At 33.5% G+C, this 16,361-nt stretch overlaps 3 protein-coding genes across 3 annotated transcripts; 2 read left to right on the forward strand and 1 right to left on the reverse strand.

Annotated features, from left to right (window-relative positions):
* Positions 1 to 3,271: 3,271 nt before the first annotated feature.
* On the forward strand, positions 3,272 to 4,543 carry LOC145215539 (PRKR-interacting protein 1 homolog). The gene has a single exon (XM_080084241.1). It carries the CDS (start codon positions 3,594 to 3,596, stop codon positions 4,116 to 4,118), a length of 525 nt encoding a protein of 174 aa, XP_079940367.1. The 5' UTR covers positions 3,272 to 3,593; the 3' UTR covers positions 4,119 to 4,543.
* Positions 4,544 to 4,615: 72 nt separating this feature from the next.
* LOC145215537 (mitochondrial dicarboxylate carrier-like) lies at positions 4,616 to 10,175 on the forward strand. The gene is made up of 9 exons (XM_080084240.1): positions 4,616 to 5,965; positions 6,121 to 6,240; positions 6,306 to 6,417; positions 6,513 to 6,603; positions 6,746 to 6,860; positions 8,314 to 8,406; positions 8,542 to 8,622; positions 8,864 to 8,920; positions 9,093 to 10,175. The coding sequence occupies exons 1-9, from the start codon at positions 5,858 to 5,860 to the stop codon at positions 9,189 to 9,191; spliced, it is 876 nt and encodes a 291-aa protein (XP_079940366.1). The 5' UTR covers positions 4,616 to 5,857; the 3' UTR covers positions 9,192 to 10,175.
* Positions 10,176 to 10,205: 30 nt separating this feature from the next.
* Positions 10,206 to 15,686, reverse strand: LOC145215536 (isobutyryl-CoA dehydrogenase, mitochondrial-like). The gene is made up of 10 exons (XM_080084239.1): positions 15,495 to 15,686; positions 15,092 to 15,192; positions 14,541 to 14,710; positions 13,668 to 13,777; positions 13,531 to 13,607; positions 12,963 to 13,100; positions 12,504 to 12,639; positions 12,129 to 12,226; positions 11,691 to 11,843; positions 10,206 to 11,459 (listed from the first exon to the last, which is right to left on the reverse strand). The coding sequence occupies exons 1-10, from the start codon at positions 15,637 to 15,639 to the stop codon at positions 11,310 to 11,312; spliced, it is 1,278 nt and encodes a 425-aa protein (XP_079940365.1). The 5' UTR covers positions 15,640 to 15,686; the 3' UTR covers positions 10,206 to 11,309.
* Positions 15,687 to 16,361: the final 675 nt, after the last annotated feature.

The following is a 16,361-nucleotide window of genomic DNA, read 5'->3' on the forward strand; positions in this document are numbered from 1 at the left end:
TGAGCATATATACAGATGCAAGCTTGTAGCTGAGAAAAAATGTATGAAACAAACAAACACAATTTAGCGAATTAAGTGTTCAACTTAAATTTAACATCAAATGTAATAACAATTGTATGATATATATACTGTATTTTTGTTAACAGCACAATGCTAAATATCAAACAAAACTCACCTAAAAGCAGATTTGTTCAACCAGCGACCAGCAACAAATTTGATTAGTGATGTTCAACCAGACTTTGTACACATTTACAAAAATAAAAATTATGCACAAAATTACCTGCCCTAGACCCCTGAAAATAATTACATCACAAATAATGAACACTTTCATGACCAAAAATACATGTTAAACAAACCAACAAAGACTAAATGTGTTTTTGCATAATGTTTCCTGACTTGACCAAAATAATTGTTTTTGTTGTTTACTGCAAACAGCAGCAGTAAACAAGTATAAAAAAACAAACTCTCTTGTTTCAAAGTGTCCATACACAAATAAATATTTTTTGTGTACTCATCTCATACTGCATAAAAAAGTCACATGTGCTGGCAAAAATATATGACAAGGCATTCAAATTGGGGTAAACATTTGAAAGTTACAAATGCAAACCAAGAGTTTCGCTACACAAAAAAGGACCTATATTTCTGTTTTAAATTCCTAACATAATTTTAGAAATAAAGGTTTGATCTGTTGATACATTTTTGTCTCATACTGCATAAAAATGTTACATGTGCTGGCAAAAATGTATGACGAAGGCATTAAAATTGGGGTAAACATTTGAAAGTTAGAAATGCAAACAAAGACTTTAGCGACACAAAAAACAACCCATATTTGTGTTTCAAATTCCTAACATAATTTTAGAAAAATTCCTAATATAAAGGTTAGATCTGTCATCTGTTGATTAACTTGATTTGATACATGTTTTAATTTTGTATAATAAAGCGGTTGCACCTTGAGAATTTGAACAATATTTTATTGTCAAATTTACATCATAATGTTGTACAACAATTTTAATGTTCAGTGGGCCATAATTGAATTACATATAGTACACTAAGTACAGTAAATCATGAAACATTTCTACAAGGTATATAGAGTATTGTGTAAAGCTAACCCCAAAAAACCTTACTGTCATACTCAACAACAAAATAAAAAGGAGGGACTATCAGTAAAGCATTTCAATCTCACTTTTGCTTGACTTTGCTCAACCATTGTTTTGCTTAATTTCACACTCTATGCAAGATATTCAAAATATGACTTTATTGAAATAACCAGAGTTCAGTTTAAAACTTCCCTAATCCCTATATAAAACCCTAATTCTTAAAAAAACTTTTGTATTATCCTTTAGTCACGGCAAAGGGCATAAACTTAGTGATATACAGTTAGTTAGTTTTGTAACTTTAGTTAAAGGATGAAAAAAAAACATTACTTGCTTCATGTCTCATGATTGTTTTAGATAGATTCTTGATATTTTTCAACCGCCAGGTAGCGCACCTCGCTGCATTTGGACCAGACGCCAAATTTTAAATGATAATAATTTGTTCCAATTTAATTACTTTTTCCTGAAGCAAAATCTTCAAATCATATGTTTGCGAGTCTTGAGTTGCCGGTTACTGTCATTTGCTGCTTGCGCTATCACTGGTAAAAAATTCAATTTCGAATGAGAAAAATAGTTGCATTTTTTACCCAAGAACTTCAAGGTCAGATGTTGCGTTTAAAATACCGTCAGCAGATTTTAGCGAAGCTAGTTGAATTATTACGTTGCATATGTGTGTGACATCACAGTACGATGGGAATGTTGCGATGCAGTAGCACAAAAAATCCAAGCAGTATTGGCAAACTTTTGATTCCAAATTTGTTCGTTGGCAATAAAGGTGTATTAATGACTTGTGACTTTGTCAACTTGTGTTGAATGATGTATAGTTCAAACATGGAATTGACAATTCACAATCGCCCTCAATATTTTATTGGAAGCAAATCCAACTCCGTAACAAAAACAAAATTTATTAGGTTTTTGAAATCTGTTGGTATTTGGGGTGATGTTAAGTCACGCATGACGTTTGCCATATTTCGACGCGCTTGACCGATTATCGTTGATTTTTTCCAAATTAGACTCGTGTTGTGTTGTGTGGACAAAGATAAATGAACACTAGCTTTTGTTTTCTGTTTTTGTCGTGGTAAAATTGTTATGTATAAAATACTACGGTTTTAACAACATCTTACGGATAAGGTACAAATTTGGCAGGAGGATTTTTTTGCAATCTGAATTAGTGAAATAACAATCGTTGTTTTACAATTACTGAACCACGGTTGTAAAATCTACAAATCTAAAGGAGAAATGATTCCAAATTTTGACACATTATTCTAAGCTTTTTAATTGGGTACTGAAAGCAGAAAAATGGAAAGTGGGTTAAGCAAAAAATTTAAAAATAAAAACATGGGATATTTGGGAATGTTGTTATTTCAGAAGAAAAGAATGCAATTTTCCAATTGAACACTTCCATGTTTGAGCCAGTGCACTTTGCATATTTTTTAATGAAGATGTGATAATTCTAAAAATATATTTTATAGGTTTGGAATTTGGATAGTGTATGGGTACATTTTTTAAGCGTGTGTTTAGGAGAACATTCTGTAAAAGTTTGATAAATCACAGAGCAACCATCATCCCACACTGTTACATTCATGTCATGAAAACATTTTAAAATATGCATGTTAAATTCCGAAAAGTATATTTTCTACAAAAAGTTTGTGCCTTTGTATGCCTAAACAGCCCAAAATATTGTGTGAACATTTCTTACTTTTGATACACTTTAATTGGTGGTTTACTTCTTTCTGGTAAGCGAACTGTGCCTCCGCTTGCTGAAACCAAACTCGTCGCTGAGCTGTTCAAAACTTAGGTAACTTTACTGCTACAGCATTCTCCGAGTTAGTGGCTTCTGTCATAATGCAAAAATAACGTTTTTGCACGCTTGGGGTCACCAAATGTAGCAAGGTGTTTATTCGAGGTACATCGTAATAGAATAACACAATGAGCGAATACGCCGCATAAGACGAGAGTCAGAGAAAGAAGGCAATCTGTCCGGTTAGCTGTAGTGTGAAGGCACACGATAACGGAAGTGAGAGAGGCCGCTACAAGCATGCAATTAAACAAAAAGTTCAATTGAAATAAGCAATTTACCAGATGTGCCAAGTAACACACAATCTTAACATGGTAATCTTAACATGGATTTATAGCCGATTAATTCTCTTTCTTTGAACTTTTAACTAGCATCTCTTAACAGTAGCCATTTAAATTTTTAGGCAATAATAGGCTAACTGCTGGCACTAGTGATCATTATTTACAAATGTTGTTTTGTTGATATGGAACATGAATTAAATCAACCAGGCGAATCAATTATTGACATTATCTTAAAAGCCCTTCTATACATTGGTGGAATTTTTCAACTGATTTGCATCATAGCTACTTTTGCTATTTCAAATAAAAAAGGTGAAGAAGTTGAATTGAAAAAAGATACAGCAGCAGTTGAACCTGTCCTAAATCAAAAATCAAACAACAATACAAAGGGTGTCAAGAAATCTGTAAGAAAACGCAAGTAAGATGGATGGAAAAGCTATCAGAAATGAGGCCCGAATGGACGAAAAAGCAGCAGAAAAGACTATAAAAGTCATCAAGGGGCCTGCAGACATTCAAAGACTAAAGGTAGAGAAATTAATGAAGAACCCTGATAAGCCTGTTTATATTCCTGAACAAAAGAAAGCATGGAAACCCAAAGATGCACCTGAGTTTGTAAGGGATGTTATGGGTTCCAGCGCTGGAGCTGGGAGTGGTGAATTTCATGTTTATCGCCACATTCGACGGCGTGAGTTTACACGTCAGAAATTCATGTCATATGAGGATAAGCGACGAAAGCTTGATGAAGAGTATGCTCAAAAGCAAGAGGAAAACAAAAAAGCTGCTGAGGAAGCAACCAATAAAAAACGTGCAAAGCGACTGCGCAAAAAGCAAAATATGAAACTGAAAAAGAAACAAGGAAAAAAGCAAAACAAAGCAGAAGAAACAGATGAGCAAAGTAACAGTGATGGTTCTGATTCCAATGCTGAGAAAGCAACAGACTCTGTATGACAAACACAATAAACAATTTTAAGGTTTGCGTTACCTTTCAAAATGTAAGGAATGGTGATGGGACATGTGGTGGTGCTTGCATAAAAAATACCAAATTCAGTCTGTTTAAGAACACCCAACCTCAATACACATACAGAAAGGCCCATGAAAAATAACCATTGCAGGCTATTGTATCATTTTATCAATTGTCCGTTGGTGGAGTGTGCCTAAAATATTTGACTAGTGGACAGTTCAGAAAGTTTTTGTTGTGTGTGTATTATATTACACTTTTCTATGTGTTATATAACACTGGTTAAGTTGAGCTGCAGACAGTGCACACTGTTTCAACCTTATTGCTAAATTGTAAGCAATGTAACCAAATCTGGATATATGCTGCTATAATGAATAAGGGTGGTCTTTTACCCAATAAAACACAATGCAATGCATGTTTGTCACAATCCATCAGTAAAAGTAAAACTTATTTAAACAAAATAGTCTTGAACATGCACACCATATTGTTTTTGGAGTGATATGACTTTCTGAGTGCACAGTATTTTTTTGCCCAGATAGGTATTGACACAAACAAGTCAATCCAGGGCAGTTGAGGCAGGGTTGTTTTTTAGGTTAAAAATCAGTAATTCTGAAGTTTGGCTTAGCCTAATATGCCTATTTGAATGTTTTAAAATGCATGAAATTGGTACCAAAAGTTTCATTGAGAAAGGTCATAAGGTAACCATTATTATTGCAGCAAAATACAAACAAGGTGCCTGTAGAGTATTTTATGGTTTTTGCAGCAATGTGTTCTGTACTGTAATAATAGAGTTTTCATGCATTTCACACTAGTAGGTCGAGGCTTTTCGGAAATATGTGAGAAACTAACTTCAGTTTTCAAAATATTTGGTTTAGTGGCGTTTGCTTCATTAAGATTCACTTGAACACTTAGATAGATAAGATGAAGTATTGCAAGCCTGATTGGCAGGGTTGGAAATCTATTTTCAGCATCAGACGTAAAAGGAACATAAATAATATTGTTGTCCTTCGGGCTTTGTGGTTGTCAGTCGCACAATCATGCGCTGCATGAATCAATATTAACCACAATGCCACGCCCACTTCACACCTCCAAAAACGCCCTTCGACCTTTTTCTCCGCCAATTACAGACACACGAATGTTGCCCACACCACCGTCAGAATATGCTGATTCCTGATATCACCTTGAAAATGCCAAAACACCGCAGCGACGAATTGGCCTGAGGACCAAAGCAATGCAGTCGCAACGTATTTTTGCATGCTTGATTGCCCATGCTTGACATATGTTAGCAGTTTTATTGTTGACTTGTTCGGTGCACGCGACTGAAAAACTTTTTTGCGGCGGCCAGTGTGTTCGCCTCTTCTGTCACGTACTAATGGTGAATCGGCTAAAAGAAAATATATTCGTTGTGTGAAGACTAGATAGAACTTTTGAGTCGTTCTGTGTTTTGCATGTAGGTAATAGGTATGCTGTAATTGCAAATAAACTATAATTATATACGTTTGCAGTTAATGTAGCATGCATATTTAGGACATGTTGTGTTTTGGTTAGCTGCTATCCTATCTACACCATCGCACTGACGGGACTGTAACTGTTTTAAGTCAATTGTTCAGCACGTTCAAGACCCAAATAGTGCTGTGCAGAGGCAGGGAATAACATCTACTTTCAAAAAAGAACTGTTCCAATCTACAGTCAAGAATACTGGGAAGTGTAAACAGAATTAATTATTGCCATGGCAGTTAAGGAAGTAGATATCACTAAGCGGACTTCAGTGTGGTATCATGGTGGCTTGGCTTCAGCTGGCGCATCATGCTTTACACATCCCCTGGACTTGTTAAAAGTAATCATTGCATTGTTTTGTGATTTTAATTGCATATTAGTGTTTTGCCATCTCATTTGAAATGCGATTCTGAATCCTAACTGTTGTGATAAACAGATGAAAAAAGAAAATACTGATTGCCAAAATAATTTATTCACATGTCACATATGTCTTAGGTTCACCTTCAAACCCAACATGGTGCAAGTATGCGAGGGTCACAAATGGCTGTGCACATTGTACGAAGCCAAGGAGTACTTGCTCTTTATAATGGCATTAGTGCTTCAGTTGGAAGACAGGTATCGATGTGTACAAGTATTTTAAACAATGCAAAGCGTATGTTTGAAAACTGTTTCTGCCACAGCTCACATACTCCATGACAAGGTTTGCAGTTTATGACATTCTTCGTCCATATATTGCCACTGAAGGTCAAAATCCCACAATGCTTCAGAAAATGATGATTGCATCTATTGCAGGTTAGACAGTAAACATCTTAACCGAATACTATTTGTACTGGCTTAAATTTCTAATTTGGTCTGAAATGATTTTTAATTGTTTTATTTTCGAATAGGGTTTTGTGGAGGAATAGTGGGAACGCCATGCGACATGGTTAATGTTCGACTACAAAATGATATCAAATTACCCCAAGCCCAACGAAGAAAGTAAGATAATTGTGTGTATATCATATGGTGTTGTTATCGTTACATATACATACGAAAGACGCAAATTCACATGTATACATATTATCATGTTCTACCAATTTCAGTTTAAACTCTTCTTAATATATGTCAACTATATTTTCAGTTACAAGCATGTGTTTGATGGACTGTACCAAGTGGCAAGTAAGGAAGGCATCCCCGCTCTATTTAATGGCCTTGCAATGGCCACAGCCCGAGCTGTGCTTGTTACCAATGGTCAGGTAAACAAAACTGTTGATTTGTTTAAAAAACAATTAGGGGTACTAAATTTAAAAGCTTTTTTAGAATACGATACATAAATCTATGATAAGTCCCATTTTCGTGCAATTGCATTTTGTATGAGTTGTATAAAACCCTTGTTTTTATTTAGTATTAATACTGCATGGAGCCTAAAGACTGTAAAGTACACATTTGCTGACAGTTTGCATTGATTTTATGTTCCCTTGATAGTTGTGGTGACCCTTTGTGAGCCTGAGAAGTTCATTTATAATTTATGTACAACTTAGTATGTGTTTATGTTTGAGTATGGCCCAATTAGGGTATAACAATAAGCACATGCAAGAGATTGCCAAGCCAAGGCCCATTTTTCTTTTATATTAAGCTTATTTTGGATAAAGGTTCTTTGATTTGTGGTTTGAAACTGTTTGATCATCCCAGCTAGTTGTGCACACATAATTTTGCTATTCAGCAATATCTGTTCATTATTATGTGTACAGACTAGCTGTGAACTACAATATCTTGATAATCCAACAAGAAATTTGGCCCAAAATTTAAAAATCCCTGTGCAAATGCATATTACTTTTAATGTAGGAAATTTATAGCAAAACAAAATATCAATTGCTTTTAGTTTGTAAGCATATGTGGTATTAATTGCTTCCTAATTGGCTTTATGTTCCATGTGACAATGATGGTGTATTTAGCAGTGAGGAAGCTGTTTGTTTTTCACATCAGTCAAATTTCTGCATTCACAAACACACTCTAAATTAACAAGTCCTAAAATTAACATGTATGTTCAAAGTAAAATGTGATATCATGTTTTGTACTCTTGTACACCATTTTGCCAAAATTTCTACAAGATTTGAATGTAATATCCTGGATTTAAAAAAAATAGCACAGAATAATCAGTTTTTCTGCTAAGAACATCCTTGAAATGTCATATTATAGCCTAAACTTGCACTAAAGCCTTATTAGGATCAAGTTTAAGCCCATGTGTACATATATAAAAACACTATTTAAAACACCACATTAAGAAAAGGTTGTAAAATCGATCCCAGCAAAAATTTTAGGTTAAAGTTCTTTGAGAAGATGGGGTGTTGATTTTTACTGATTTTTTTTTTACTTAGTAGACACAGACCTAAGTTAATGACAAGTGTGCTTACTAAGCACTTGGACCAAAATGTTGCTGACTCCTTGCTTTGTTGTCATTTTATCCCAGGAGCTTGTAACTATCGACTCAGCAACTCTTGTTCAAACAATCTATATCTTGTGCAAATCTTTGAAAAACATACATTCTCTATTAATATCCTGTGCATATGATAATTGCTGACTCAGAAAAAAAGTGTATTGAAATTTTTCAAAGGAAATTTTGTCTCCATAACACAAAGCTAAAAAAAAATATTCAAGCTGAGTTAATTTTTGTTCTGTTGATTTTTATCATAAGTAATGTATTTGCAGATTGCCTTTTATGACCAAATTAAGACGTTTCTACTGACTTCTTCATACTTCAACGACAACATACAGACTCACTTTACTGCCAGTTTTCTAGCAGTAAGTTTAAGTATACATTTGACAGTAATGCAATGATTTAAGTAAAATTTTGAAAAAAAAAAAAAAAAAAAAGGCATTTTTAATATTTCTGCTTGGAAATAAGGTACCTAAACTTGTTGCATATTTTGTTTACAGGGTGCCATAGCAACTGGAATGACACAACCTGTTGATGTCATGAAAACGCGACTTATGAATGCAAAACCTGGGGAATACAAGGTAATTGTGATACACACTAATTCTTAACAACAGTTGTACATTGTGTTTGTAAATTGAATCTAAACCAGTTTATAATTGAATGATTGTCAACTGATCTTAACCCGGAAATAATCATTTCCCAAACTTGTGAATCTAAAGCAGATAACGATTGCCAAGAAGTGCAAGACTATTTTGTATTGAAGCGAACCCGCAATGGCAGACAAATTGGCAATGGTGGTCTGATTGATATCTTGTTTTGCAGGGTATTTGGCACTGTATTGTTCTGACTGGAAAGCAAGGACCCCTCAGCTATTTTAAGGTGAGGTTTTATTTTGTTTCAAAACATTTTTTTTATTTTAATACAGTAGTAAATTATGTATTTTTTGAACAATTTATTATTTTGTAAGAAATTTAGTTTCAAATTAGTTGTAAAAAACATTATGAAAAAAATGTACTTATCTTTGCCAAATCTGTCTTTTTGTTGTATGTAGGGATTTGTTCCAGCATTTATTAGACTTGGACCACAAACAATTTTGACATGGATATTTAAAGAACAACTACGATTACGCCATGGACGGGATCCACTTTGAACCAAATCAATCATGCAATGAATTTAGTTTTTTCTTAGATGAACTAAGGTCGTAGGGTATGTTTTAAAAACTTCTCGAAATTGACTTCTATTGAACCTCTACGAGTATACACAGCTGCAAATTGAAATTGCTCAACAAAAATACCTCAAAGTGGTTTCTGGCTGCAAAAGGCCATTTCAGTTGATTTGATAACATGCAATACTAATAGACTTTAAATAAACTAATAAAATGCCTTAAATTTTCTTTACAAAAACAAGTTTTTTCATGTTCATGTGCTTTTATTGTTTTTGTTTCACATTGGCACTCCAGTTAAACCAGTTTGAAATTATTGCACTATGTATTGTGTTTATGTTTTATGAAAAAGTCTTTGATTTTAGTAAAGCAAAGCATCTTAACATTTACTGTTTTTGATGTTTGCATGATTTGCTTGCCAGTTTAATCACATGCTGTTGCAACTTAATTTTCTCAACCATGACACTAAGTGGTTAAATTGTAGTTTTGCAGTAGCAAATTTTTAAGAGTCGAATCTTGTAATTTGAAAACATTGTTCCAGTGCCAACTTCACTTCTGTCTACCAGTGGCTATTTTGTCAGTCACTCACCATAAACACTATCTTCTATTTTGATTTGTTTTTGTTACCGTAAAACAAAATGTTGCAATTGGAGATGCTTTACCTAAGATGCCTTCACTGTAGAATTGCCCAAACTACTGGTCCAGGTTTTCATTTAAAAAATAAATGCTACATTTTGCCCACTGATAAAAATAAACTTAGCCACTATTAGTTGCAGAAACAGAGCTGCAAAGTCACTTTTTACTTATGTTGCGTGTCTGTTTAAATGTATTGAACTTCAGTGTCATATATTTTTGACAATTTTTTTTTTTTTTTGTAAGTGCTGCTTTTGTTTGATGTGGTGACAAGATTTTTAGGAGGTTGCAAAGTTGAATTATCATTACTTTCTAAGAAATAAATCTTGCAAATGCACACTCTATGTTTGTTAATGTGACTTTACCAAATCTAAGAGAAGCCTTTATTTTACAATCACATTTACAAAAGCGATAAAAATAAAGCTTTCAGTTAAATTCGCAATGCCAACTTCATGCAATAAATCAGAAGCAAACATTTAAACCTAGTCTGTCAATTAAAGTATTAAACATGTTCTAAATCAAAATCACCTGGCATGGCAACCTGTAAGGTTTTGGTGTCTTTAATAAAAGGTAAAAGTACATGATTATCATAAATATACACAGCAATTTACAAAGACCAGTGTTACAAATGGAACAGACACATTTGAAAAGTAAATCAATATAAATTTTCTTAACACATAAATATGAAAATCCAGTTTGGTACAGAACAGCAAAAAATAATGGTTGGATATGGATGTACATAAATAACAAAGAGTGTCACTAAACTCTATAATGTCACTAAACATATTATCTAAGCCCTTCATTGCTTATCAAAAAAGAGGTGATACATTATATGACACCCAGTATAAACATCTGTAGTTAAACACTAATTGCATACTAAAGACTGATAAATTTTTGCTCAAATCATATTTAAATTTGATTTTTATGTGAACACATATTAATTGTCCTCTCAATTAACAATTACTTACAGAACAATTTACACATGTATTTAAGGAGAATATTAACTACCTAGTAATGTATCATCTTAAAGAAGAATGAAATAAATAACAGGCCTGTGTGTGCATCACGGTTGGGCAAACTTTTTTATGGCATGGACCAATTTTAAGCAGGCAGTATTTTGACTTAAACAAAAGAATAAATATTTATGCTGATGTCTTCATACAGAAAGTGTCATGGATTGTTTTTAATTTGTAGTCAATGACTTTAGTCAATGGCATCCATGTTGCATGACTTATGTCTAAATTGTTGTTATGACACTACCAGGTAACAAATCCTTGATGGGCCAGTACCAGGCTACATGGGACAGTTTCTGATTCAAAAAGGTACTTCTTTTTTACTGTTTTATGTTCTGAAACTGTTTGCCTTAGTACAATAAGTAATATCAAACCACAGAAAAAACTTGCTTTGGCCTATTTTGTACTATTTGCCCACTAAACATATTTAAAAAGTTTAAGATTTTTTAAACAGATCTGGCTATAATGTGTTTCTGGCAATTAGCAGTCTCATTATTTCATTTGTTCCTTCAAGGATTTGATTTACACGGACATCTCTAACAAATTGTTGCACTGGATAATCATTCAAGTAGCCATATCCACCGAACATTTGTAATGCAGAGTTGCAAACCTAAACACAGAAAAATGACATACCTTGAAGTGCTTTATTAAACTCCAAATCTGTGTGTCAAGAAATAGAAAAACATAATTTTGTTAAGAATAAGTTTTTAAACAAAAAAAATATTTTGCTTTCAAATAAAATTATTTTTGCTTTCTAAACCTTGTTACTATTAGATTGCAAGTGGTTTATATGAGCTCTATTTTGTTCTTGTAGATTTTGCTAGAAGGATATTTAACTTACATCAAAGCAGTTATCGGTAGCATGTAGTTTGGCCATTGCACAAAGAGCTGGAGCGCTTGGTAGTTGATTGTCCAATGCTCTGGCTGCTTCACGAACCATCAATCGAGAAGAAACTACTTGAGTGGCCATTTCAGCCATTTTGAACTGTAGGTACTGCAAAAAGTACAAGAGCTTGAAAACTACTAAAATACACAAATGTCATGGAAAATGTGAAAAATAGAGCAACTACTTCATTGTTACTTCACACATAGGGAAAATTACTAAACAAGCAAAAAGGTATGACTTTGGGCAGTTAGGAGTTAAATGAGATCTCTTATCTGGTTAGTGTTGCTGCTCTATGTTTAACACTTGCCAAACAATTGTGTGCTATCTATTGGAAGTTTTGGCTCTCACTATAACAAAAAATCATAGGTTTAACAATTACTGCAAATATTGTACCTGGTTTTGGTTCAGAGTCTTTCCAAAAGCTTTCCTTACACCTAAATGGTCTCTGGCCAGTTCAAAACTTTTCTGAGCTCCACCCAGGGATGTTGAGGCTAAAAACAAAAAACAACTTTATCATTTTCCATAAATTGTTTCAGTGAATTTTTACAAGTCAATAAAGGCTGAACCATCAAACATTTTTGTTTTAGATTTATAATTTTGCACTTGGAAAAAAGTCTGCGAAAGTTCCTGTTTAATTCTGAACATCAAACAGTCTACTGCACAAATACTGTAAGACCAAGATTCTATTTTCTGCATACAAAACAACACAGTTATCTTTTAGTTGCTAAATATCCATGACCCATGAAAAAAGTATTAACAGGTATTTACAAATGTTGATTCTGCCTCCATTCAAACCAGCCATCGCTATATTGAAACCAAATCCTTCAGGTCCTATTCTGTTGCTCACTGGAATTGCACAGTCTTCAAAATTCACAACACAAGTGGGCTGATTCTTCCACCCAAGCTTGAAATGTAAATACAAAATGGTTTTTAACAGATAATGGAAAATATTTTTCGAGTAAAAGAAATATTCAACAAATTTACATGGAATATTGATTCTATTTGAATAAGGAACTGAAGATGCCAGTTAGGCAAAATACATATATTCCATGTACATTTATTGATTCTGTTACTAGGAAAATATTTTTTATTCTTAGTTATTTAATGTCATAATTGTCAATGACCATACTGTCTGTTGAAGGGTCTGATATTGTTCAGTATATTCACTCTCAGTGGAGCGGTAAATATTTGTTTTTCAAGATATCAAAACAGTACAAATCCACCAACCTTGCTTTCTGATTTCCCGAAACTAAGCCCAGGTGTGTCTTTGTCAATCAAGACAGCAGAGATGCCTTTGGGTCCTGGCTCACCAGTTCTTACCATTACTAAGTAAACATCAGTTGTTCCAGCACCACTGATAAAAGCCTGCATAAGAGTAGTGTAAATTTGTGGCTGTGAATTGCATATTTTGTGTTTCCTCTGGAGACAACTTATCAAAAAATCTTTGTTAGGACAAGGGACAGGTTGTACCTTGGTACTTTGGACAAAGTATAAGCATTTTTACTCATTATTGACCTCTCAACAAGTATGTTATGTAGTGTGTAGTAAGTATTTAGTTGGACATGGGACTATTTAAACTTTTAATACTTAGTGTTACCTATGTATAAAAACCACCTGCAAAAGTACCAAAAAATGCTTACCAATCGTAAATAAAAACATTTAAACAACAAACTTTAAGTGTACATGTCAAAAACTCATGACAAACCTTAACCACTATAACTGAAACATGTCTTAGGTGGGGGTGCTTTAGCAGTGTAAAGCATATTTAGATGTCCTCATTTCAATAAAAACCTACCTTGGAGCCATTTAGAATATACTGGTCACCAACTTTTTTTGCACTTGTTATTAATGCTGCAGCATCACTTCCACTACCTAAATAAAATAATTATTTACACAAAAGTGAAATGAAATTTAGAAATTTGTTTCATCTACCGGGTTCTGTGAGGCAATATGATGCCAGTTTGTCCATTGCAATCAATTGAGGAACTACAGTTTGTTTTTGTTCATCGGTCCCATATGTGCTGATCATCCATGCCACCATACTACACATAGAAAAAGCAACAAAACAATTTTTTAGTTAAATTGAAACAACATGTATTAAAAGCCACATTTAGATAATTAACTTTCAGCATTAAGTATTTCATTTTTGTCTGTATTTAAGTGGGCTAATATGTTTAAACATGTTTTAAACCTTTGGTTCTCAAACTTTTTCATAACTTTTACTAAACGGTCCCTTTGCCATTATTTTGAGGGCTAGCGGTCCTTAAGCCTGAATGTGTATTTCAGAAAAACGAAAGTTGATTGAAGGATTTTAGCTAGTTATGCAAAATTGTGCATAACAATGATCCTTAGACAGCTTCATCACAGACAAGACAAAATTATTACCATTGTGTGCAAACAATTGTATTTTTCTTAGTTGTCATGGAATAAAGGCTACTGTTTAGCAATGGAGAAGGTTGATTTTCAATTTTACTATGATTTAAACTGATTCAGTGGCACAAACTGACGCGGAATAAGATTTTAGAAGTACTTCAACCTTTTTGCGGTCCCCCCAAAATTGACTCATGAACCCCCAAAGGACTGTGGACCCCAGTTTGAGAACCACTGTTTTAAACAGAAAAACTGTTGTGATACATATCCACACCATTCTTATGTGATAATATGGGCAATTAAGCAATTAAACAACAAAATGACTTTTGATAGTATACAGCATACATAAATTTGTATGAAAAACTACTTTTATCACTTAAGTTGCACATTAAAACCCTTGTTTTCATTACTAGAACTTTTACAACTATTACTCACTTGTGTATTGTGATGAATGCTGTAGTGGTGACACAGCCAGTGGAAAGTGCCTCAAACACAACCGACGTTGCAAGCCGCGACAAACCAGTGCCACCAAACTCTTCCTTAATATACAAACCGCCAAAACCCAGGGTTGCTGTTTTCTTGATCACATCAATTGGAAAAAATTCCTAAAACCAAACAAATAGAATTACAAACAATCAAATAAGACAAAAACATGTTTCAAATAACGACAAAAAACACATGAGCATGTTTTCCAAGATCCATGTTCAAGTGTCTGAAAACAATCTCAGATATGAGGCCCTTTTTATTTACTTGTGGTGATCAGCATTCCATATGATACTTGTCATCATTGGCAACAGTTTGCAAATTATATGCTCAACATAAAAACAACTAGTGTTAAAGTAAATTCAGCACAAAGTGTTTTTTCACTAAATTACATTCCAAGAAAAAAACAAGGCATGTACAATATCTATAGTTTAAGACAGAAAATAAAATGATTAATTTTACAATGTAGTGCAGTCAATGAGGAATGTTGGGTAATTTTGTACCTTCTTATCCCACTCTTGCATGTGGGGTTCCATTTCTTTAGCAGCAAAGTACAATGCAACATTTTGAAATTCCTTTTCCTCATCACTGAGTCCAATAGATGCTTAAAGCAAATATAGTTTTCCACTAATATCCAAGCAAAGAATAACGTTTTGTTCAAAGTGTACATAAAACACAAGTATAGGAAGAAACACATAAGTTGCCTGATTTTTTCAAACTTACGAGCTTTAACTTGAATTTGATTGCCCAAACTTTTTATCAATTTCCCTGTACTATTTTGCTGTAACAATGTGTTAAACAACTTGTGTTTTACTTAAATTTTGGTTTTGGTTTTTCATGTTTTGGAAAAAGACATTATATAAGTAATCTCATCAATGTACATTTTTCTTAGCAATGTATACTTACGATCTAAGCATGTGTTGGATAAACATCTTTGCTGAGCAGTAGTGAGTTTGTGTGAGGAGTTTAAAATTTGTTCTGACCTCAAGGGGGCAATTTTTTTGCCAGTGCTTTGGACAGCTTTGTAAAATCTGTGTGTGACCCTTAACATCTCTTTTTACAATGCAAGTCTATTTTTCTGTACATGAATGAGTTTCATAACTTTAAAATAACTTTTGAAGCATGTAAACACACTTTTACATATTGAGTAATAAGTAATTTTTGTTGTACGATTTTGAATCTGCGACCAATCTTTTCATTTGTTATAACTATGCCTTTGAACCAGCCTGACAGGCTTAATTCAAACAATATTCAAAGTAAATATTCATTTTTAGATATAATGTAGTGTTTAATATAGCAAAAATATCATTTAAACGTTTCTGAATGTCTTTTGCCTGAACATTCTCTGATGCTGATGGGGACTTTTTTGGAGGCGTGACATCGCTCAAGCGTGGAAATAAAAAAATACTTTAATCATAATTTCAAGGTCAGTCGCGATATTCAGCTGTCAAAAATATGATTTTCTCAATAAAAAAAAACGGAATCCTTTTTTATGTTAATAAAGCGAAATTAGAGATTTATCGTCCGTTTTGCCTTTTCATTATTTTTAGTTGTTTTCATTTCGGGGGTGCGTATGCCGTAATTTTGTACAATAGATTTCACCGTTGAACAAAAGAAAACTTTTAAGTGTTCTTCGATTTCATGGAAGTTTGCGCAATCGGTTTTGAATATAATCGTTGTTTGAGATAATTTATTTTGTGCTTATGATGGTAAGGCGGTGCCACTCTTGTTTCAACACGGTTTCTGCCGAATGCAACTGAAATGACGCTCTTA

This window comes from Phallusia mammillata, chromosome 2 (genome assembly GCF_965637545.1).
Source record: "Phallusia mammillata chromosome 2, kaPhaMamm4.hap1.1, whole genome shotgun sequence".
Lineage (NCBI taxonomy): Eukaryota > Metazoa > Chordata > Ascidiacea > Phlebobranchia > Ascidiidae > Phallusia > Phallusia mammillata.

What these genes read in the sequence shown, in the direction of transcription:
- LOC145215536 (XM_080084239.1), bottom strand. Translation starts at nt 15,639, where the DNA reads ATGTTAAGGGTCACACACAGATTTTACAAAGCTGTCCAAAGCACTGGC. An exon ending in GCATTCATCACAATACACAA is followed by an intron (nt 13,778 to 14,540) that starts GTGAGTAATAGT and finishes TTCTATGTGTAG; the next exon opens with TATGGTGGCATGGATGATCA. An exon ending in AGACTCTGAACCAAAACCAG is followed by an intron (nt 11,844 to 12,128) that starts GTACAATATTTG and finishes TACTTTTTGCAG; the next exon opens with TACCTACAGTTCAAAATGGC.
- LOC145215537 (XM_080084240.1), top strand. Translation starts at nt 5,858, where the DNA reads ATGGCAGTTAAGGAAGTAGATATCACTAAGCGGACTTCAGTGTGGTAT. An exon ending in TTACTGCCAGTTTTCTAGCA is followed by an intron (nt 8,407 to 8,541) that starts GTAAGTTTAAGT and finishes TTTTGTTTACAG; the next exon opens with GGTGCCATAGCAACTGGAAT. An exon ending in CAAAACCTGGGGAATACAAG is followed by an intron (nt 8,623 to 8,863) that starts GTAATTGTGATA and finishes CTTGTTTTGCAG; the next exon opens with GGTATTTGGCACTGTATTGT.
- LOC145215539 (XM_080084241.1), top strand. Translation starts at nt 3,594, where the DNA reads ATGGATGGAAAAGCTATCAGAAATGAGGCCCGAATGGACGAAAAAGCA.